The sequence below is a fragment of the Peromyscus eremicus genome, chromosome 15 (assembly GCF_949786415.1).
Source record: "Peromyscus eremicus chromosome 15, PerEre_H2_v1, whole genome shotgun sequence".
NCBI lineage: Eukaryota > Metazoa > Chordata > Mammalia > Rodentia > Cricetidae > Peromyscus > Peromyscus eremicus.
The window spans coordinates 70,931,883-70,953,954 of NC_081431.1; the positions used below are offsets into that span (position 1 = coordinate 70,931,883).

A 22,072-nucleotide genomic window follows, 5' to 3' on the forward strand; every position below is an offset into this window, starting at 1 on the left:
GCTCAAATGATTGGCCTACATTTGGGTCCCAAATACCTGGTGTAGTCCCAGCTAATTGAAATACTTTCAAAACTGGCTACACTGTGGTTCAGTGGTCATCTCTGTGGACTCCCCTTAGTTGTCCAAGGATTCACCCATTTCTCCTTCCAGCTTGCTGTAGGGATGCTGGAATTGTACAGGCCCTACAATGCCTGTATTTTAAGTAGTTTCTGGGGATTTGAACTCATGTTATTCATCTCCCCAGACCAATTATGTGTTCTGGAAAAAAATTAAAACAAAACAAAACAAAACAACAAAAAACAAAAACAAAACCCATCCAACCAACAAAAACCCACCATTTAAAAGTCAGAACATACAAAAGGGTACCACTTTTATGTCCAGTTCATGTGTACACGTGTGGAGGTCAGAAGTTACCGTGGCCTATCTTCCTCAGTTGCTTCCCACCTTACTGTTGAGACAGGGTCTCTCACTGAATATGGAATTACATTTGGCTAGACCAGCGGGCCAGGAAGCTCCGGGACCTGCCTGTCTCTGGCTCCATAGCATTGAAGTTCCATGCGCTGCTGTGCCCGGCACTTTTTGTGGATGCTGAACACAGGACCTAGTATTTGTGCAGTGGACACGTTATCCACTGAGTCATCTTCTCAGCCCCAGTGACAGACACCACTGAAGGTATTCATTAATTTCCTCCCAACAGTCTTTGCCCTTCTGTATCTGCAGCATTTTCAGGGGCTCCAGGTTATAGCTAAGGTCCAAGAAATAAAAAACAAGCCTATTTTTGTTACATCACCATGACCCTCCTTATGGCAAAAGGGAAAGGTACAAAAGGCATTAGAACAATGACATGGTTTGTTTATGGGAGTATTTAAAAATAAAATATTATCATCATAATAAAGGCAGAAAGATCCTAAAGGTGATTGAAAAAGTTCATTTTTAAAGAGAAAGGGGAAATGAGGGCAAAGTCAGTCCGGGTGGAAAGCCGGTCCCTTCAGTGGGAGAACTGCCTACGGTCTGCGGTCTTCTTGCTGATGTGTTTAAAGATCTTGGACTTCTCCACTTTCTTTGTTTTCTGGTAGCCGAATCCACCACCACCTCCTCTCTTTTTAAGCTTGCCATCATGGCTGCTCACGTCTACAGGTGAATGTTAAGGAAGCCAAGCAACAAAGGACATGCTACATTAGAGAAAACCCCAACATGCCCAGCACCACCCCTGTGCCAGTCTCTGCTAGACAAACGGAGACGTGGGGCCTGAGGCTGAACAAGGAACCTGCAGGAGACCAGGAGGGACAATAAGCTTGTACACCAAAATGAACAGGAATGACTTTAACCAATCCGTCCTGGAATTCCCTCAGAGTTACTGCAGCAGCGTTCAAAGTAATCTTCATATCTGGTTCTTTCTTCTGAAAATATCAACACACACACACACACACACACACACACACACACACACACACACACACACAGCCTGCAATAGAACCAACTGGGAAGTTCCTTTTACCTTTATTGGGAGCAAGGCTTAGGTTTGTTTTCTGTACCAGCCTTCCCATTTCCTTGTAGATAAATAACCCTCCGACGGCTATGAGGCTGGGAACTCTGAAAGCTCTTATCCACTCTTCAGCTGCTACTTCCCATCTCTCTGCTTCTACTCAGAAGACACAACTACCCGCCTTTCACTGACAGTCGATTCTCTCTCTCTCTCTCTCTCTCATATTATTCTGTGTGTATGGATGTAGTGTGTCATAACTTTGAGATGTTTGGTTCTCTCCATCCACTGTGGGTCCTGGTAATCAAACTTGGGTTGCCAGGCTTGCTGGGAAAATGCTTTTCTCCACCATGCCATCCTTAGTACTTTACAGACTTAAATCTTGAGCTGCCTTATTCTGGTAATTCCCACCTCAGTGACAAGTCCTTGCTGACCCTCTTCCTAGTCCCATGTCCTATGCTACTGCAGACAGACAAACATGGGCTAGGATAAACTCAGAGCCTTTGGCTGGCAGCTCTACCAACTCACTGCTAAGCCCCAACAGCCCCACTAAGGCCCTTAACTGCAGCACAATGTAATAACCAAGAAAAGGATACTCAGATCCACGAAAGGAGGGACCTTAAAACCAAAAGACAGAGCGACCTGAGGCAAATTTAAGTTGTTCACATTAAAGATCTGCTTGAGGGAGTGCGAGTCATACGCTCGAATGTAGGACTTGTATGCTTCCTGTGCAGACTTATGGAGAAAGTAGTTCTTTTCAATCAGCTTTTCCAGCTGAAACAGAAGGAAAAAAGGCAGACCTCAATTAAAACACTCATCCTAGTACACCTGATCTGGCTTTGAACTCTTGGGAAACTAGGCAGAAGGAAACCTTAAGGACCCCACAGTGCAAGCCACCATCATTCCCAAGTGGGAGGGAGCTTGGGAGAGTGACTGCTTGGGAGAGTAAGGCAGTACTGGGACAGACAGGTGATCTCTTCCCCAGAAGACAACAAAAACAAACAAAAGCATACCTGAGACTGAATATCAGAAACTTTAGACCAGGAAAAGTCAAACTGATTCAATGGAACCTAGAGAAACAAAGTTCACATATCAGTAAGAGGCACTCAGTTTTAGATGCATGAAGGGTAAAGTGTCCCATAAGCAGCAACAGCAGGGACAGTTCTGGTTCTGAAGACAGATGCCTGGGCTTGTGGAACCCCCAGGACGGACTGTGATTCGCTGCTTGCCGCCTCCAGTCATTACGGCGTTCCGTCTCTGCCCTGCTGAGACTGCACGAATCCTGTGTGGAAGCCTGCATGTCTTCCCTCCTCAAAAGCTGAGGGAAGGTGAGCAGAGGCCAAGGCTGCTAAGGCTCCTCCCCAGGAGCTCCCAGACCCTGACCTTCAGGGTGATAAACGACTACCTACTTTTTCCTAACAGGGTTTCACTACGTAGTCCTGGCTGGTCTTGAGGCTGCTGAGATCCTTTTGCCTCTGCGTCTTGATTGTGGGATTACAGGTGTGTAATCCATGCCAGAGACGACTACCTCTTTTTCTCTATACCAGGAGAGGGGCCTCAATACCACTCTGCCTTGTGTCTGGTGCATGACACCAAGCCCATGCTTGGATGACTCCAACTCCCCCAAGGATTCATCACTTATTACCTCTTACGTAACTGGGAAAGCTCAGAACCTGTGTTTATGCTATAGATTGGGGAAGAAAATAGGTCTATAAGGGCTGGCTCCTGCCCTCCCCTCAGAGAGCATGCTTGTAGTCCTACAGAGCACGCAGGTAAGTGATGGAGCAATATGTCAAGGTGCATTTGTGTGCTGGGAGCACAGAAGGTTAGAGGTTAGACAATGTGCTGAAACCAGTGTCCTGCGAGATCCAGGAAGAGCAGCTGGTGAGGGTGCAGAGGCCTCAGGGCAACTTCAGGGAACTGTGCCGTATTGTAGGAAAGGGAAAATCCACGTGGTAGGACTGCCAGGAGGGTGTCACGGTGCCAGTGTCAGGGACAAGCAGGCCTGCCACGTACCTACTAGGTCCATCAATAAGCAGGCCAAATGCAGTCTGGACGCATTCTGTCCTGGCAAGCTGGGATAAGGGCAAAGCCAGGTAGGCTGGGGATTGAGGAGATGGTGACCAGAAAATATACAGACCACTTTCCTAAAGAGGCAGACTGAGGAGCAGAGCCAGTGGCGGTGGTCAGCCCTGAAGAGAGTGGCACGAGGATGAGTTGAGGGATGAAGCAGAGCTGCAGAGGGAGACTTGGGAGCACGGGGACCAGAATGTGTCCTAAAGAGTGAGTGAGGGAGGGAGGGAGGGAGGGAGGGAGGGAGGGAGGGAGGGAGGGAGGAGGCTGGCACAGGAGAGCACCGATCTGCTGCTCTTCTACAAGATCTGCACAGCAGACTGCAGGGATGCTGGGGAGTGGGCGGGGCTGACCAGGGCTGCAGAGCTCCACCAGGCAGAGGAAACAGAGCTGGGGACTGAGCTCTGGCTCACTCCCCCGTCAATGCCTCCTGGGCCAGGAGCACGTATCATCTCACCCAGTGCCCTGCGGCACCACCTCGATTGCAGCTAACCCCTACTCTATAGAGACGGTACCTGAGGAGAAGCCTCATAGCAAGAGGAGTTTCCTCCCAACTTAAGCCTCTCCAAACAAAGGCCCTTACCTTGGATTGCTTCAGGTAACGAAGGAAACCCAACTCTTCAGGGCGGAGGATGAGCAGGGCGTGCCCTCTCCCATTCAGGCCCCTGGCCGTTCTACCCACACGATGAATGTATTCCTGTGGCAAGGCAAGAAAGCTGGGTTATGAGTCCACGACCAGCATCTTCACTGTGTCCTGTGATGGAAGGAAGCACGCCAGCACCCCTGCACCAATCACAGGGCAGGGCCAACTTCACCTTCACCACCCCTGCTAACACTGGGCCAGCATTCCCTCTGCAGACACCAGCCCTGAACAGGGCCAAACACCAAGGCAAAGAAGCTGCACACATCAGCCACACCAGCAAATGTAAGAGAGGCCTCAAAGCCAGTCACACCAACACTGACCCAGAAAGATAACTATTAGGTGTAGTTCATCTTCAAAGTAACCTATGAAAATGATGTTTCAAAGCTGGCTGACAATTTACTATAACTCATTGCTGATTAAAAGGACTCCTTTTGTGTATGGTGTATGCATGCATGTGTGGAAGTCAGAGGTGCAGGCCAAGTGTCTTACTCTGTTGTTCTCCACCTTGTTTTTTAAGGCAGGATCTCTCACTGAACCTGGAGCTTGCTCTTTCAGAGAGGTAGCTGCACAAGCCCCCAGATCCCATTTGTCTCCATCCTCCTCCTTCCTCCTGCCACTGCTGGGGTTACAGATGTGTTCTACCAGGCCTGGCCTTTACAGGGGTACTTATCTACTACAAACATTACTGACTTTTATCTACTTCCTTATACAATTGCCATTTCCTTCTGACACTAGTTGGACACAACAGTCCAAGGATCTCACATTCCGAACCGGAAGTCACAGACACTCCTCAAACCTCTTCGCATACCCCTTTTGGCCCCACGAGGTCCCTGACACCTGTTAACACCAGTAATACCCTCCGTGTGATGGAGCGGCTGTTCCGTACAGGGAAGCATCATGGATGTGAGAGGACATGTCTCTCTGGACAGCAAGCACACTCCTCCACATAGATCCATTCTGAAGACACCTGTTACCTTGGGGTCATCGGGAGGGTCATACTGAACAATCCAGTCCACTTCTGGGATGTCCAGCCCTCTGGCAGCCACATCTGTGCACAGCAGTATCCCTGAATCTGCATTGCAGAATTGGAAGAACGTGGTTGTTCGCTTATTCTGCTTTTGCCTTCCCTAGATTCAAAAGCAACAAGAGCACAAACCCATTCAAGTTGTTTCTGAGAGGAGAATGGAGAACCAGTCAACTGTGGAGCTGCTACACTTTAGATCAAGCTTACTCTGGCCCAGGCCCTACATCCCCAAATGGACCCCAAGCCCTTGAGAGGACGAGTGTCTTTCATTCCTTTTTTAGTACTTTCTTCTTAAGATTTTTATTGCATGTGTCTAGTTATGACAGTTTCGTGTGACCTATCATATATTCCGCTCACACTGACCCCATCACCCTTTCCTGCAGATTCTTTCCTCTTCCCAATTCATGCCCTTCTTCCTCCATGTCTATGTGTTATCTGATGAGCTTACAGGATCACGGGTAAGGGGTGCTTGCAGGCACATGGGCACCAACCTGTGCTACACCACTGAAGAAATGTCTCTCTAACAACCATTAGCTTCCTGTAGATCCTCAGGGAGGGGTGGAGCCTTGTGAGCCCCTCCCACTGTCCAATCTTCCTCAAGTAATCACAGCTGCTCTCAGATCCTTGTCCCCTCCCCATACACACTGATATCAGCTGGGAGATAAACCATTCAAATCTATGTTCAGAGGGAAAGTAATTCCTCCAATCCCAAAATGCACAGAACTTCATTCACAGGCTTACCCCTTCCCAACAAGCTCATCGCCACCACTTACATGGATGGCCAAGACAGGCAGGTCAATGTAGTTCAGTAGCTCATAGTGGTACTTCACAGACATACACGATGAAAAGAAGACCATCACTTTCTTCTTCCGGTTCTTCTTAAGGAATGTGAAGAGCAGAAGGAACCTCTTCTCAGAGGGACACACAACATATCCCTGAAATGGTGCAAGTGAACAGATTACTCACAAAGGCATCTTTTAGCTTCATTAAGCAAAAAAATGTGTTTGAACACAGCAATATACTGCAGGGCCTTTCTGCCACATTTAAGGACGATATCAACTCCAATTACATGGGACTGTTTACTCATCCAAACTTTACCTTGGGGCTACGAAGACAGCTCGGCAGGTAAAGGTGAACGCTGGTAAGTGTGGCAGCCACCATGTAATCCCAATGCTCAGGAGATGGGATTTGTGGGGCCACCTGGCTAGGTAGATCAGCTAAGTCTGTAGGCCCTGGGTTCAAATTAGACTCTCCTCAGTATTCAAATGGCGAGTCATCAGGAAGACACCTGACATCACATGCATGCATGCACTCTCTCTCAAACACACACACTTTCTCAAGATGAAACTTGTTTTTCTTGAACTCAGACCCGGCACCTCTTCTCTGCCTTGCACAGCAATGCACCTGCTCCCCCAAGCCAGTGTCCTCTCTATCACCCAACTCTCTGGCACTTTATGTTATGGAGATTACTAAAACCAAGTTCTAGCTGCATTTCAAATCAGCAGCGACTGATAATGCTTCCCACACAAAAAGCAGCATCAACAGAACAGACACTGGCTGGACCATCGAGTTCACATGTCTGCTGCTCTGACTTACGTCTGTCAATCCATTTGCTCCGTGGATCATTCTGAACAAGTACAAGGAAACACCAAGTAAGACCCTATGGCTTTCCTTATTTACTTTTTAATAGTATAAGCTACTTATAAACAGTACCTGCTCAAGCCCATCCACCGTGGCAACCTCTTTATCATCATCAACACCCACATACAATGGCTCTTTTTTCAGAGAAATTCTTGCCAAGTCTTCAACTTTTCGAGTTTGTGTGGCAGAAAAGAGCATGGTTTGCCTGCGTACTGAAAAGACACAAGAATAACCAAACCTTCCAAAGAATCTCATAATCACTTCATGATTACACTTCAAGCAGAAATTGCAGGAGGAGGGGCTATGTTATTGGTGTGGATTCTCCAGATAACAGAGTAAAACGGTGATACTGTGAATTCTAGGTCTATAAACATGGTAACTTAGGCGAAATGGACAAATCCACCCTAAGCAAAGGAAACCCAAGTGATGGGTAGTTAAGGCTTCGCCAGCTCCCATCAATGCCTTCTTGAAGATATTCATGAGAAAAGGAGCCAAAGAACCTTACAACAACTTGTAGTGAACATGTATAGGAAATTCACCTGTCATTCACTTGTCAACAGCTGAATGAATAAGCGTACTGTACTCACAATGCAGCACCCGAGAATCTCAATTAAGCTGCATGGTAAAAGAGGAGTACATACTGCCCGCCCCACTACACCTACACATTTCAGAAAACGTAGACTCACGTACAAGACAGAGAAAGCTGGCTAACAGTTGAAATGCAAGTTACTTGTGTGGGGGTGGGGAACTGCAAATGGACATGGATTTCTGACGTGGAGGACATGCCTATCATCTTGCTTGCGGTTATGATTTTCAAGTGCTACACATTAGAGTATCAAAACCTACAGATTTTAATTTGAATGGTCTACTTATTATTTTTAATTATGTGTTTGTGTGTCTGTGTAGTAAATAAAGTGCCCTCAGAAGCCAGAGGGGTTAAATTCCCTGGGAGCTAGAGTTACAAGTGGTGGCCATGTGGTATGGGTGATGGGAACCAAGCTTGGGTCCTCTGCAAGAGGCCATTTCTCTAGGCCCTAATTTATTTTTTTAAAGCAGGGTCTCACGTAGCTCTGGGGTCAAACTCTCTAGGTCATCTCAGGGATGACCTCGAACTCTTGCTTCCATGCCCAGCTAATTACATCGGGTTTCTTCTGTCAATTATGTATTTCCGTACAGCACTGTACAACAAGGTACAGGATCATGGCTTTCTTATAAACAGAAGCAATTTATCACGTAGAAGGATTTCTGCCACGAATTGAACACAGAAAGAAAGACTGCCTCCATGGAGATAAGAACAGGGACAACAGAGGAGGGACTCAGCCCAACAGCTCAACTCCTACAAGGAATCTTAGAGCCACAGTAAAATTCCGGTACTAAAACAGTATTTGTCCTACAAAATCTCCAACCATGGACCTTTAACTACTCCGTGAGCCCCATGCAGATGCCGCCTACTTACCTGGCAAAAGTTTAATAATTTGCTTTAATTCTTCCTCAAACCCAACATCTAAGATTCGATCAGCCTCATCAATAACCAGACACTGGAGGTTCTTGTACATAAACCCTGGAGTATTCTGCATGTGGTCTAGGAGCCGGCCTGGGGTGGCCACGATGATGTTGATGCCATTGACGAGCTTCTGCGCTTCAGCAGACCTGTTACTGCCACCCATGATTAGCCCATACGTGTGAACATGGTGCGTCATCAGTTCCTTCAGAACACCGAAGGTCTGCATGGCCAGTTCTCTGGTAGGGGAGAGAATCAGGACTCCTGTTCCTAAAAGGCAAAAGGCGACAGAAGGCCGTCTCCACAAGTCCTTACGAGGCTCACCTCCTATTAAGTGACAGCAGAAAGACAGAGACACTTACCATTCCTGGGCATGAACTTCAACTTGACAATGAGCTCGATCACAGGGATGAGGAAAGCAAGGGTTTTGCCGCTGCCTGTTTTCGCAGCTGCCAGAAGATCCCTTAGCATGGCAGAAGAGAAGGACACTCATTCAAGTCATGCAGATGCACACTCAACACCCCACAGCTAGGAGCATGTTCTAGGCACTAAGTGAGAATCCCAAAACATGGTCCCTGCCTAGCCACCTCGGCATGCACCTAACTCACAAAGAAAGACTGCTACAATTTTCTTCAAACTCTAGTAAATAACCCAAGCCTTTAACACAGCCAGGCATGAATCTATACAGAGAACAAAATCAGCAGGAACACACACATAGTTCTTTTACAACTCCAGTCTCGAGAGCAGACTAGAAGGTCCCAGTATCAGTGTCCACCATACCTGCCTTCCAGAAGTGGCCTGATACTTTTATGTTGGATCTCGGTCATGCGCTTGAAGCCCATTTCTTCTATAGCCTTCAGAGTGTTTTCATTGACGAGGTTTGACAAGGAAGCAAACGAAGTGTCTTCAAAAGCACCTAAGTGGAGGATTGGTCACTGTCAGAAGGCTGCTCTGTTCCGAGTGAATGCTGCCACAGCCGCCTAAATCCATGCCGGTTCTTTTTTTTTTTTTTTTTGGTTTTTCGAGACAGGGTTTCTCTGTGTAGCTTTGTGCCTTTCCTGGAACTCACTTGGTAGCCCAGGCTGGCCTCGAACTCAGAGATCCGCCTGGCTCTGCCTCCCGAGTGCTGGGATTAAAGGCGTGCGCCATCACCGCCCGGCTCCATGCTGGTTCTTAAAAGAGTACTTTACAGCAAGAAGGGACTAATGCTCCATCACTGCTAACAGGTAATAATGAGAAAAGAGTCCACAGAGAAATGACAGTGTACACATTGGGGCTGGAGAGAAGGCTCAGTGGTTAAGAGCACTTGCTGCTGTTGCAGAGGACCTGGGTGTGGTTCAGCTCCCACAGTGGCTCTTAACCATCCATAACTCCATCCAGTCTGGGGGGAAAATGATGACTTCTAACCTTCATGGGCACCAGGCATACATGGTGCAATACACATATGCTGGCAAAGTACCATAGACATAAAAAAAAAAAAAAAATTAACATAATAAAAATTGAAGGCTAAAACAAAACAAAAAAGTAGACAACCTGACTCCAACAAGATTACCGAGAAAGCGATAGCATCCTGTGGCTCTTTAGTAGTCAGGGCATCAGAGCACTCCAATGACCCACATACTCAGCCATGCCCTGACCTCAGCTGTGGCTCCTCGGCCTACAAGATGTGCTGAGGTAAAGGTGGCACAGAAACTGTGGGAGTGGCCAACCAATGACTGGTTCATCCTCAGACCCATGCCATGAGAGGGAGTTCACCCCTTACAATACCAGGAGCGCCAGGAAAGAACTAAACACAACTGGGCAGCGTGTGCGTGTGTGCTGCCAATTGAATGATTTCTAATGATATCTGCTATGGCATCCGGCCCAACTGTCATCAGAGGCTTCCCCCAGCAACTGATGCAAACAGATGCAGAGACCCCAGCCAAACGTCAGGTGGGGCTCCAGGAATCTTGTGAAAGAGGGTAGGGGGAAGGACTATAGGAGTCAGTGGGTTCAAGGACACCATGAGAAAACCTAAAAAAAAATTAACAAACCTGGGCCCATAGGGGCTCACAGAGACTGAATTACCAACCAGGGAGTCTGCAAGGGACTGACATAGGCCCTCTGCACATATGTTGCATGGTCTTCTTGTGGGATTCATAACAGAGGGAGCAAGGGCCGTCTCTGACTCTTGTTGCTTGCTTTTGGGACCCTTTCCTCCTATTGGGTTTGCCTTAATAGCAGGGGAGGTGCCTAGTCTCACTCACAGCAACTTGATATGCCATGGCTGACTGATATACACAGGAGGCCAGCCCTTTTCTCAAGAGAAATGGAGGAGAAGTGGATCAGGTGGAAGAGAAGAGGGGAGGGGGGAGGGGTGGAGCAACTGGAAGGAGAGGAAAGGAAACTATGGTTGGGATAAACAAACAAACAAACAAACAAACAATACAAGAGCTCTGAGCACATTTCTCCAACTTTAGCAAGTTCACTGGGATACAGCCCACATCTGAACTGACACTGGGCTGGAGAATTCTCCTTTTGTGTGTAGGAATTCTGGACCTTGTGTACGCTGGGTGAGGGGCTATCCTATGTATCCTGATGCTGTGTGGAACCCGACCTCCACACTCTAGATGTCAGCAGACTGTCCCTAGTCACTCTGGGAATGTAGAACTTTTGGTGCTAATTCTGGACATTTCTGGGTAAACCAGAAGAGTTAGTTGCTTGACTTGGGGTGAGAAATTATCCAGGCTGAGAACCACTTCTATAACTTGCCTGTTTTTCTCTTTCCTCTGTAGACTGTTTAGTACTATACCACCAGCTCACTTTAGCAATCTTGATTAAGCATTAAAATGGTCCAACTGCTGGGCAGTGGTGGCGCACGCCTTTATTCCCAGCACTCGGGAGGCAGAGGCAGGTGGATCTCTGTGAGTTCGAGGCCAGCATGGTCTATAGAGCTAGTCCAGGACAGGCTCCAAAGCTACAGAGAAACCCTGCTTCGAAAAACAAACAAACAAACAAAAAACCAAAAAAAAAAATGGTCCAACCTCAGTATTTTAACAAGGAAGAAAGCAAGCAAACAAAATCCCCTAAGTCAAACAGCTTAAACAACTAGATAGTTCTGACTGGAACACTAAATTCCAATCTAAATTCTTGAACTTTAAGGATCCCAGCAGCTGTGAGAACACGAAAGGATAGAAATATCAGGAAAGCAGAGAAAGGAGGATAGAGAAAGTGCCGCGGTACCACGAAGTAGAAGATAAAGGAAAACAGCACAAAGACATAAAAGTCACTGCTTGCTGACAATCATTTTCCCTGGTAACAAAAAGTCACACTGGAACCTTCAATCATGCAACGGAGAAAAGTGACACTTGTAAGCAAAGTCCCTGGCCGTCATCACCTGTCAGTCCGAGGGGCAGGCTGGGCTCCTCCACACCATCTTCTGCTTCCTCGTGCGCCCCAATGCTTTCTTCGGTTTTCGGTTTTTTGGTGTCTTGATTAAAAAACAAACAAATAAAAAGTAAACAATAAACCCCCTTTATTAAAATAACAAATGAAAAACAAAGATCTGTAATGTAGAGAAATATTTTTCAAAGTTTAACATTATTCCACATTTATTTGTTAGAAACCTTTTTCAGGAAGAGACTTGTTCAGTATTTAAAATTTTAGGGTACAAATGACTTGCAAACAAAACAAATGTTTTAAAGTTTCTTAAATGATTACACTAACCTTAAAAAGAATTTAAGCCGGGTGGTGCATGCCTTTAATCCCAGCACTCGGGAGGCAGAGGCAGGCGGATCTCTTTGAGTTCGAGGCCAGCCTGGTCTACAGAGTGAGATCCAGGACAGGCAGCAAAACTACACAGAGAAACCCTGTCTCGAAAAACCAAAATAAATAAATAAATAAAATAAAATAATTTAAGTTCCACTAACTAATATCAGGACAGCTCATACTTCACGAGGAAAGCAGCTCATTTCAATTAAAGCAATTTTAAATTAAATGCATACAAACATCAATATTTTCCCCTCTTGCCATTACATGTCTGCAAGTCACTTCTGCTTTGAAGATGAACACTAAAAGCTCGGGGCTCTTCCTGTTCCAGACAGTTAAGACTGAAGCAAGGGCAAAGATTCCTTAGCTGGGTGACAGAAACTGGATCGCCGGGAAGTTGTTTTAGTGGAGAAGGAGGAAAGGCAGAGCCTTCCAGCTTCTCACTTCTGTATTTGACTTTCACAGGATGGTCCCAATCTACCTTTCTAGTAGATTCTACCCGTGACTCTGCACACTGGGTTCACTGAGCCGGGAGAGTTTGCTGACCTGGCTCACCCTACCTCAATTTGTTCACATCTCAACAAGTGGCTCATTCATCCCTTCACCAGAATTTACTATCCCCTTCCTTCCTCCTGCTCTTCAAACACTGCCTTGTACTTTCTGCTCACTGGGAAATAAGTTTTTTATTTATTCACAACTTTCCTACATGTTATTTTATATGCTCTGCAAGGAGGTCTCCTTATGAGGGAGAGGGGTTATAGACAATACATGGGCAAAAGACAAGTAAAAAATTATCAAGTACCTTCATACAAAAAAGCCCAGATACTTCCCATCACCAGGCCAGATCCATACAGTGCTAATTAAAGTTCTGAAACTCTGAAACATGCACAAGGCAAGCACTATGCCATGGCATATTCAGTTTACTTCAAAAGCCCAACTAACTGCCCCCCACTCCTCAGCACGTGATTATAAACCTAAAGAAATTATTACCAAAGGTGAGCTTCCCCAAGGTTAGTGAATGTAAAAACATGACACAAATTTGGGGGAAAGTTAAAACCCACTTCCCTGAATCTCCACATTTTAGTAAACGTGTCTTCCAGCTGCCAGACTAGTCTCTCACATGCTGGCGCACACAGGGGATGCTGTACACACACAACAGCTGAGGGACATGAACAGCTGAAAAGCTACCCGAGTGACCGATAGTCAAAGAAAACAAACCTACCAGGCCCAGCATCATTTGCCATTTTCCTCTTTTTCTTCTTCTTTTTCTTCTTTGGTTCTGAATCAGGAGAAGGCGTTGCTGCTGTTTCCCCATTGGTTAAAGTGGTAGGCTTTTGGGGTGATCTTTTAGCTTTTGAGTTTTCCACCGTCTCTTCAGGCATGCCTCCACTCTGTGCTTCTGCTGAGCCCACATTCACAGAATGTTTCCTGGCTTTCTTAACTTTTCCGACTCTGACTTCTTCTTTAGGCCCATCTCCGTTTTGAGGCTGTGACAGGCTGGTGTCTGATACTTCTGTTTAAAAACACAGAACTTATTACATTGTAACACGGAAGAGGAAGCTTACCTATAACACTGACCTCCAAGAGAGAAATTCCATGGTTTCTGGAACTCCAACCATTTAGTTTTCCTTCTATGTTCACTGTGGAAAACCACCTGTTCATGCTCTATTATAGAAAAAGTACCCCCCCTTTTTTTTTTTAAAGAAAAAAAAGTATCAGAAAAGTAAAGTTGCTTTATTTTAACTTCAAAAGAGCTTATCTCATCCAACATTGTGGTGCATGCCTGTAATTCCAGCACTCGGGAGGCAGGAGAAAGTAGATCTTTTTGAGTTTGAGGCTAGCCTGGTCTACAAAGCAAGTTCCAGCTTTGTACAGCCAGTCAGGGATCCAGAGAAACCCTGAAAAACCAAAAGAAGAAATAAAGAAAAAACAAAAACAAAACGAAAACCTTATCTGTTTAAGGCTATAGAGAAAAATGCCAACAATGTCACATGTCACATAAGTAAATCAATGGCGTTAAAAAGCAGCAAGGAGAAGACATATTTCTAACATTAAGTATTTGATAAACATAATTGAATGACATTTATTTCATACTCCCGCAACTATTGCTTATATAATTTCACATCATTCAAATCCAACTTTCCTCTACTTTAGCGAACTGAAAATTTAGTTAATGAAAACCACTTATTTACCCTATTAAAGCTCCAAACTATCTTTACAAAGTTTCCCTGTTCATACAAAAAAGAAGTTTACATTACCCACGTCAGGTAGCTACTAATTAGTGTTAATTATTCTACAGGAACTAAATGAAGGAACTTGCCTTAAATCCACGCCCCCCCCCCACCTCCGTCCAGGTTTTCTCTCAATTACTACCCGTTGCATATTATGTGGGATGTGACAATATGCACCAGCACTTCACAGGGTCGCATATCAGATATTTACATTACGATCCGTAACAGGGGCAAAATTAGTTATGAAGCAGCAACGAAATAATTTTATGGGTGAGGGTCACCATAACAGTAGGAAGGTTGGGGACCACTGATTTATATCTTATAGGTAACCTTAACAAGCTACAGAAACTACAACAGGAAAGGTGACATTTGTGTCAACTTTTCATTTACGTCGCGGTGCAAAAAACAAGACGTTAAGGGATTTACAAACTAAGTTGGGCAGGACAAGAACACGGGGAGGGTTCTGTGCTTAACATGTGACGAGGATCGCTGCAGGAATGAGGAGAACCCACTTGGACAGACGGCAGAAGGAAGCACTTGGGAATGCGTAGGGGAAAGCAGTATCACTGATGGGAAAGAGCCGAGAAAAAAAATTCCTAAGCTCGGGCGGGAGATGAGATCCAGCAATTAAATAAAAGGAATGGAAATGTCTAGTACCTAGATCTAAAGTTCTATGATGGGGGACTCTAAGATGAAGGCTGATACATAAGTTTTGCTGTATGCCCAGCCAACGGAAGCCTGGGAAGCAAACCCAGGCCTCCTGCTCCGATCCTGAACCAAGAAATCCACGCTGGCAAAGTCTGGGACCAAAACCACGGGGGGCTGAGACCCAGGCGGCCTGCTCACGCCGTGCGTCCCAGGAGCCCGCCGGAAGCTGCCCGGCGCACGGCGGAGCCTCGGGGTTCCCGACGTGGTTCGCCGCCGCGGGGTTCAGCAGAGCTCACCTTGCAGCTTCAGGTTTCGCTGCCGCAGCTTGACGTTCCGCTTCTCGATCTTCTTGCGCAGGAGTTTCATCTGTAAGTGCGACATGTTGCCCGGCCGCACTAGCAGGCTGCGCGGAGCAGCGGGTGCACGTGCGCAGTTGGAACACGGAAGTGTGTGTCGCGGGACCCTGCCGACCCGCGGGGCGGAAATGCTTCTGGGCGGAAACGGTTCCCGGCGCGCGCTAGGGGGCCCTTTGGAGACCGAGTTCCGCGCAGCGCCACCTGGGGGAGTGGAGGACGCATTGTGAACGTGCTTCAGTACAAAGGCAGTTGAGTTTTCCAGAACTGAACAAAATCGGCTGATTGGAAGACAGAATTTATCGTGGCTCAGATTCTGTTCCCTTCACTGCTGTTTTGTTTTTCAAGACAGGGTCTCTCTGTGCAAAAGCCTTGGCTGTCCTGGAACTCGCTCTGTAGACCAGGCAGGCCTCGAACTCACAGAGATCTACCTGCCTCTGTGTCCCGAGCACGGTTAAGTCTTTAAAGCTTCTAGCTTGGGAGGTTGGAGTGCAAGTGGATTTCTGTGAGTTCAAGACCAGCCTGGTCCACATGGCAGGGTCTAGGCCAGTCCCTCACACTGAAAACAAACAAAAAAGAACTTCCTTGCTTAGGTGCTGTATTACTCAAGTGTCTTTTTTCACAACATAGTTATCCGTCAATTATTCAGGGCTTTCTAAATTATTTATTTATTTATTGCTAGTTGTGTGGTAGATGCATGATAAACTCCATAGATAAAACACTCCATTTTTACAGGACTTCCATGAAGACAGAAACACACACTGTCAGGGAAGTTCATGTACCACCTGAGAAAGACCCTAGCCTCAGAATGGACATTTGAGTGAAGTCTTCGTTCAGCATCCATTGTGCGTAGACGTGTGTGTGTGTGTGTGTGTGTGTGTGTGTGTGTGTGTGTGTGTGTGGCCATGCAGATAGAGTCATCAGTGTTAGTGCTGGGTATTGAACTCAAGACCTCTGTCATGTAGGCAGCCACTGTACCAACTGAGCTACACCCCTGCTCCTAAGTGTGTAGAAACTTTAACTGGGGCTGGGGAGATGACTCAGTCTGGAAAGTGATTGCCTCAGAAGCACAAAGACCCAAGTTCCATCTACTCCTTGCAGAGAGAAAGCCAGTTGTAGTGGGGCTCAGTGGCCAGCATCCTGGTGAGACCGAGACCCAGGAGAAACCATGTCTCAAGGTGGCTCGTGCCTGAGAAATAACATCTGTGACGGCAATTCTTGGTTGTCAACTTGACCACATCTGGAATGAACTACAGTACAGAAATGGAGGGCACACCTGTGAGAGATTATTTTTGCTTGGTTTGAAGTGGATGAACCCACTTCTAGTCCAGACTTTTGAGGTGGGAAGACACATGCCTTTGATCCAGAACTTGAGGTTGGAAGATACACCTTTAATCTGGGCCACACCTTCTGCTGGGAGACTTTTGCTTATCGCCTGCTTGCCCTCACCTTGCTAGCACATCCATTCCTCCACTGGCTTCAGAGTCTACTTCTTTGGGATCCCAGCATATACTGAAGACCAGCTATGAAGTGTGATCCTAATTAGTCTTACTAATAAAAACCCGGAGTCAGAAATTGAAGTTGAAAGCTGAAAGATCAGAGAAGCAGAGTAACAGCCACTAAGAGATTGTTTACTTCTACAACATCTCAGGCCGGATGGGATCCTGTCTCTACGAATCCTCAGACTTAATGGGGGTCAAGATCCTGTCTCCACCCTGTTGTAGAATATTATTGTAAGGTGTGTTACATTTGTTTATGTTGCATTTGTTTAACTCTGTGAAGCTATGTTACTCTGCCTGTCTAAAACACCTGATGGTCTCATAAAGAGCTGGGTGGCCAATAGTGAGGCAGGAGAGAGAAATGGGTGGGGCTGGCAGGCAGAGAGAATAAATAAAGAGAGATGGAGGCATGGAAAAAGAAGTAGCCAGAGAAGGAGGAGGACTCCAGGGGCCACCCCACTACACAGCAAGCCATGAAGCAAGAGTAAGATTTACAAAAGGAAGAGAACGGGAAAAGCCCAGAGGCAAAAGGTAGATGGGATAATTTAAAGTTAAGGAAGGCTGGCAAGAAAGAAGCCAAGCTAAGGCCAGACATTTATAATTAAGAATAAGCCTCCGTGAGTGATTTATTTGGGAGCTGGGTGGTGGGCCCCCCAAAAGAAAAAACAAACAAACAAACAACACCCACTTTACATTCCTGTCTCCACCTCCCAAGTGCTAGGATCAAAGGCATGTACCACCACTGTGCGTTCTGTTTCTCTTTTAGACTGGTTCAATCTTGTGTAGCCCAGGGTGGCCTTGAACTCCTGATCTTCCTGCTTCCTTCTCCCAAGTGCTGGGATTAAAGGTGTGTGCCACCACTGCCTGGCCTCTATGGTTAACTGTTTGCTAGCTCTGCCCTCTGATCTCCAGGCAAGATTTGTCACAACACAAAATATCACAAAACACAGCTGAAACATCCAGTCATGTGGGCTGAACAAGTACTGAATTTTTGGATTTTCTGTTCATGGCCAGCCATTGTTGGATTAGCTGGACTGTAGCCTATAAGTCATTCCAATAAATCTCTTTATATACACGCTCACACACACACACACACGTATGTATGTATGTATGTATGTATGTATGCATGTATACACACAGAGACAGCAACAAAGACAGAGATATTCATTCTATAAGTTCTATTACTCCAGAGAACCCTGACTAACAACGTCCAAACACATCCTTTGATCAACACACACACACACACACACACACACCCTGGGGCATTTAATTTACAGAGGCTATCCCTTACCCATTCTATTCTGTGAATTTTCTCCTGGGATCCTTAAACTAAAAGCAGTGTTTGTAAAGTAGAAAGTAGATTCATACACTTTAATCAAAAGAGAAGGGCTTTGATTCATGGGGTAGAAGAAATCAGTCTATTTTACCAGCATCTTAGAATTGTTAGAAATAATGGACACACCTGCGTCAACCTCTTAACTAGGGCTTTTTTTGCGGGGGCGGGGGTGGTTTCAAGACAGCGTTTCTCTGTGTAGTTTTGGTGCCTGTCCTGGATCTCGCTCTGTGGACCAGGCTGGCTTCGAACTCACAGATATCCGCCTGGCTCTGTCTTCTGAGTGCTGGGATTAAAGGTGTGCGTCACCACCGCCTGGTGAACTAGGGCTTTTTTCAAACTTTCTTTTTGTTGTGTTGGGGACCAAACCCAGGTCTTTAGGTATAATAGGCAAGTGCTTTACATCCTCAGATCACATTAGGACTCTTGAAGTTAATTTCTATGAACTTTGGAATGCCATTTTTTTCTGCAAAATTCACCACTCTGCAGTGTATAGGAGTTTTCAAAGGGCCACATTACTGTAAATTAGCAGGCCTTACTACCGTCTCACAGCCTGACTGTCTTTAGGCAATCAGATGGCTGATTCTAGTTGGCAGAATCTAGTAGTAACATTGTGAGAGCTACAGGGCCATCTAAATTTAGATATGTTCTCTCTCTCTCTCTCTCTCTCTCTCTCTCTCTCTCTCTCTCTCTCTGTCTCTGTGTGTATGTGCACATGCACAGGTGCCTGTGCAGGGCACAAGTCAATGTCCAGTGTCTTCTTCAATAGCAAGTCAGTCTTATTGTTTGAGGTAAGAGTCTCTCACTGAACGGGGAGCTCACTGATTCAACTAGACTCTTCAGCCAGCACTCTCCAGGAATCTTACCGTCTCTATCCTTGGAGTGTCAAGATTATAGATGTGTGCCACTGAGTCCATCCTTTACTTGGTTGATGGGATTTAAACTCAGGTCTTCATGCTTGCACAGCAGGTACTTTCCCAAGTGCGGTGGTATGAATAAAAATGGATAAAAATGGCCCATAGGCCCACAAGGAGTGGCACTATTAGGAGGTGTGGCCTTGTTGGAGGAAGTGTGTCACTGGGGGCGGGCTTTGAGGTCTTAGGTGCTTGAGCCATGCCCAGTGTGACAGTCTCTTCCTGCTGCTTGCAGATCCAGATGTAGAAATCTCAGCTACTTCTCCAGCGCCATGTCTGCCTGCATGCCACCATGCTTCCTGCTGTGATGATAATGGACCTAATCCTGTGAAACTGTAAGCCATCCCCAGTTAAATATTTTCCTTTACAAGAGCTGCTGTGGTCATGGTGTCTCTTCACAGCAATAGAAACCCTAACTAAGACACCAAGTGCTTAAAAATTATAAGACACCGAGCCTCTTAAAAATTATATTTTAATTACTGTCCATGGGAAACCTGGACAGATAGATTCAGGATTCAGCTACAAATCTAAATGTAAATAATCTTAATTTCTATGAAATCTTGATGTTGCTATCTCATTTTTTTAAAGGGAATACCTGGTTACATTAAAATTAATTGTTGTCAGGTGGTGATGGCACACACCTTTACTCCTAGCACTCACAGAGGCAGGCAGATCTCTGTGAGTTTGAGGCTTTCCTGGTTTACAGAGGGAGTTCTAGGACAGCCAGGGCTACACAAAGAAACACTGTCTTGGAAAACAAAAAACAAAACACAACGAAAACAAAAATAATTGTTCACTTTGGGTTATGCTATACACTCTGGACACATTTTATATCAAGTAGTTATTAGACATTTGAAGATATTCATAATTAGCCATTGTGTTGGTATCTGAGTTGTATCTGAGTTTTGGCCTAACATTAAAAAGTTGTCTCATGTTTTGGACTTGAATAGTTTTTGCTTTAAATTTATATATTATTTATTTAGTAAGATGTCTGTGTGTGTACCTAGCATGTGTGTAGAGATCAGAGGACAACTTGTGGGAGTTGGCTCTCTTTGAACTCAGGTAATCAAGCTTGGCCATAGGGTGCCTTTATCCACAGAAATCTCTTCTGCCCCTGAATAGTTTAGGTTATGTATGTGCTAACGATGAGTTAAATAAACTTGTGAATGGTCTGCTGAGAGGAAGCTCATTGGGAGTTTCCATGTTATCACACCCACTGTGTTCTGCTGTGCTTTGCTACTTCAGTTGGAGTCTAATATTTTCCAGTTTTGCTTATTAAAACATCTAGATGATTGAACATGTCAGTTCTTTTTTCCCTGTATCCCCCCTCCCCATCTCTTTCATTATCTTTTTTACCTGCAGAGAGACCCAAGGAGAGCCTGGAAGACCACTCAGTTAAGAAAGGCACACAAGGAAGAAGGCCTTTATCAGAAAACTGGCACCTTCATCTCAGACCTCTAGGTTCCAGAGCTGTGAAAAAACACTGTTGTTTTTGAAGAAGGGTCTCATGTAGCCCAGGCTAGCTTCAAATTCAATAAATAGCCAAACGTGACCTCAAGCTTCTAATCCCCTTGCCTTGACTTCCTAAGAGCTGGATTACAAGTCTGGAGCCACTATGCCCAGTCTATGTGGTACTGGAGACGGGACCCAGGGTTTTGTGTATATTCGGCAAGCCTTCTACAAACTGAGTTACACCCCTTCACTAAAGCTCAACTGAAGGCTCCCTTTCTGCTCTGGAGCCAATTTAGACTCTCCAGAAGTCCTGAAAGGAACAACTCAGCTCTGGCTGCTTTTCTCCCCCCCCCCTTCTCTTCCTTGCACTTGTTCCTTAGTGTCAGGGTCCGAGAGAAGCCCTCAAGAAAGACCAACAGTCACATATGCAATTTAGCAAAAGCATTTATTTCCAGCAGGTTGGGGTGGCAAATAGTGACCCCAAAAGGAGGTCCAAAGTTCCTTTTAAGCAGAGTTAGGGGAATTCCAGGGAGGAGGGATTAATCTGGTGCTGATTGGTGGAGGAAAGATTAGTCTGGGAGCTGATTGGTGGGAGGCTGTAGTGGTTAGAGACCCATTGGTGGTCATGGGGTCTAGTGTCTAGGGGCTTGTTGATGAGAGGGTAGGGAAAGCTATCTTTACCTAGCATAAGTCTGGGGGGCATCTGTTGAGCCAGCAGAAGGGGTTTGGGGGCCTGCTGAGCCGGCAGGAGGTTGAGGGGCACCTGTTGATTGGTTATCCCTAAGTTGTGGTTTTCCTGAGAATTGCTTGCTCAGCTCCAGCTGGTTTTAGTGAACCCAAACTAAGGCCTGGTCCATGTCAGGGCTGCTAGGGAAGCCTGTTGTGGCCCTGGCTTGGCTACCTGTCCTCTCGCTTGGGATTACAGTGAGAAGGGAGAGGGAAAAACTACAACAAGCAGTTTATTGCCTTTCCCTTGTTGAGAGGGAAAAACTACAACAAGCAGTTTATTGCCTTTCCCTTGTTGATTGGAATGGTAGCACTTTTCCCTTCCTCTCTCTCCCTTCCACCCTTCTATCTTCCTTGTGTTTGAGGCAGGGTCTCTCTGTGTAGCCCAGATTGGCCTTGAACTTGGGATCTCCTCCCTGAGCCTTGCAAGTGCTGGGATTACAGGCGTGAGCCACTAGATCTGGCTCTGTCCTGACTTAACCTTGTGTAAACAACCTTGTATTTCTGGCAGGAAGGTTTGTGCTACTGTTTTATTATAATCCTTTCTATTCTTGCTTAGTGACTAGAGACCTGAATAGGTCGACTCCAGCAGTTTCCCACCAGAAGGACTTCCATTCTGGGAAGTTCCCATGGCTGTTGGTGGTCTTTCTCATGATTCATCCATATCTTCCTGTCGATTCTACCCTCTGTTGTGTGACTTATCTAGTCATTCCAGATGGGGCACTGATGACATACCAAATAAACAATTCAATCCAAATCTAGCTTGATAAATCACATCTCCACCAACTTTACTCTCTGAGAGAC

At 45.9% G+C, this 22,072-nt stretch overlaps 1 protein-coding gene and 1 long non-coding RNA gene across 3 annotated transcripts; one reads left to right on the forward strand and one right to left on the reverse strand.

Moving 5' to 3' along the window:
- Positions 1–831: 831 nt before the first annotated feature.
- Positions 832–15,459, reverse strand: Ddx18 (DEAD-box helicase 18). The gene is made up of 13 exons (XM_059280688.1): positions 15,288–15,459; positions 13,335–13,625; positions 11,742–11,834; positions 9,146–9,281; positions 8,728–8,828; positions 8,321–8,635; positions 6,937–7,076; positions 5,997–6,158; positions 5,174–5,326; positions 4,140–4,253; positions 2,497–2,553; positions 2,080–2,257; positions 832–1,131 (listed from the first exon to the last, which is right to left on the reverse strand). Exons 1-13 carry the CDS (start codon positions 15,370–15,372, stop codon positions 989–991), a joined length of 1,968 nt encoding a protein of 655 aa, XP_059136671.1. The 5' UTR covers positions 15,373–15,459; the 3' UTR covers positions 832–988.
- A 52-nt stretch (positions 15,460–15,511) lies between these two features.
- LOC131925565 (uncharacterized) lies at positions 15,512–20,648 on the forward strand. Of its 2 annotated transcripts, none has more exons than XR_009383288.1 (3): positions 15,512–15,595; positions 19,326–19,425; positions 20,453–20,648. It is a non-coding gene; the product is annotated as an uncharacterized LOC131925565 (long non-coding RNA). The 2 variants fall into 2 exon arrangements; XR_009383289.1 differs by lacking the exon at positions 15,512–15,595 and adding an exon at positions 16,253–17,082.
- Positions 20,649–22,072: the final 1,424 nt, after the last annotated feature.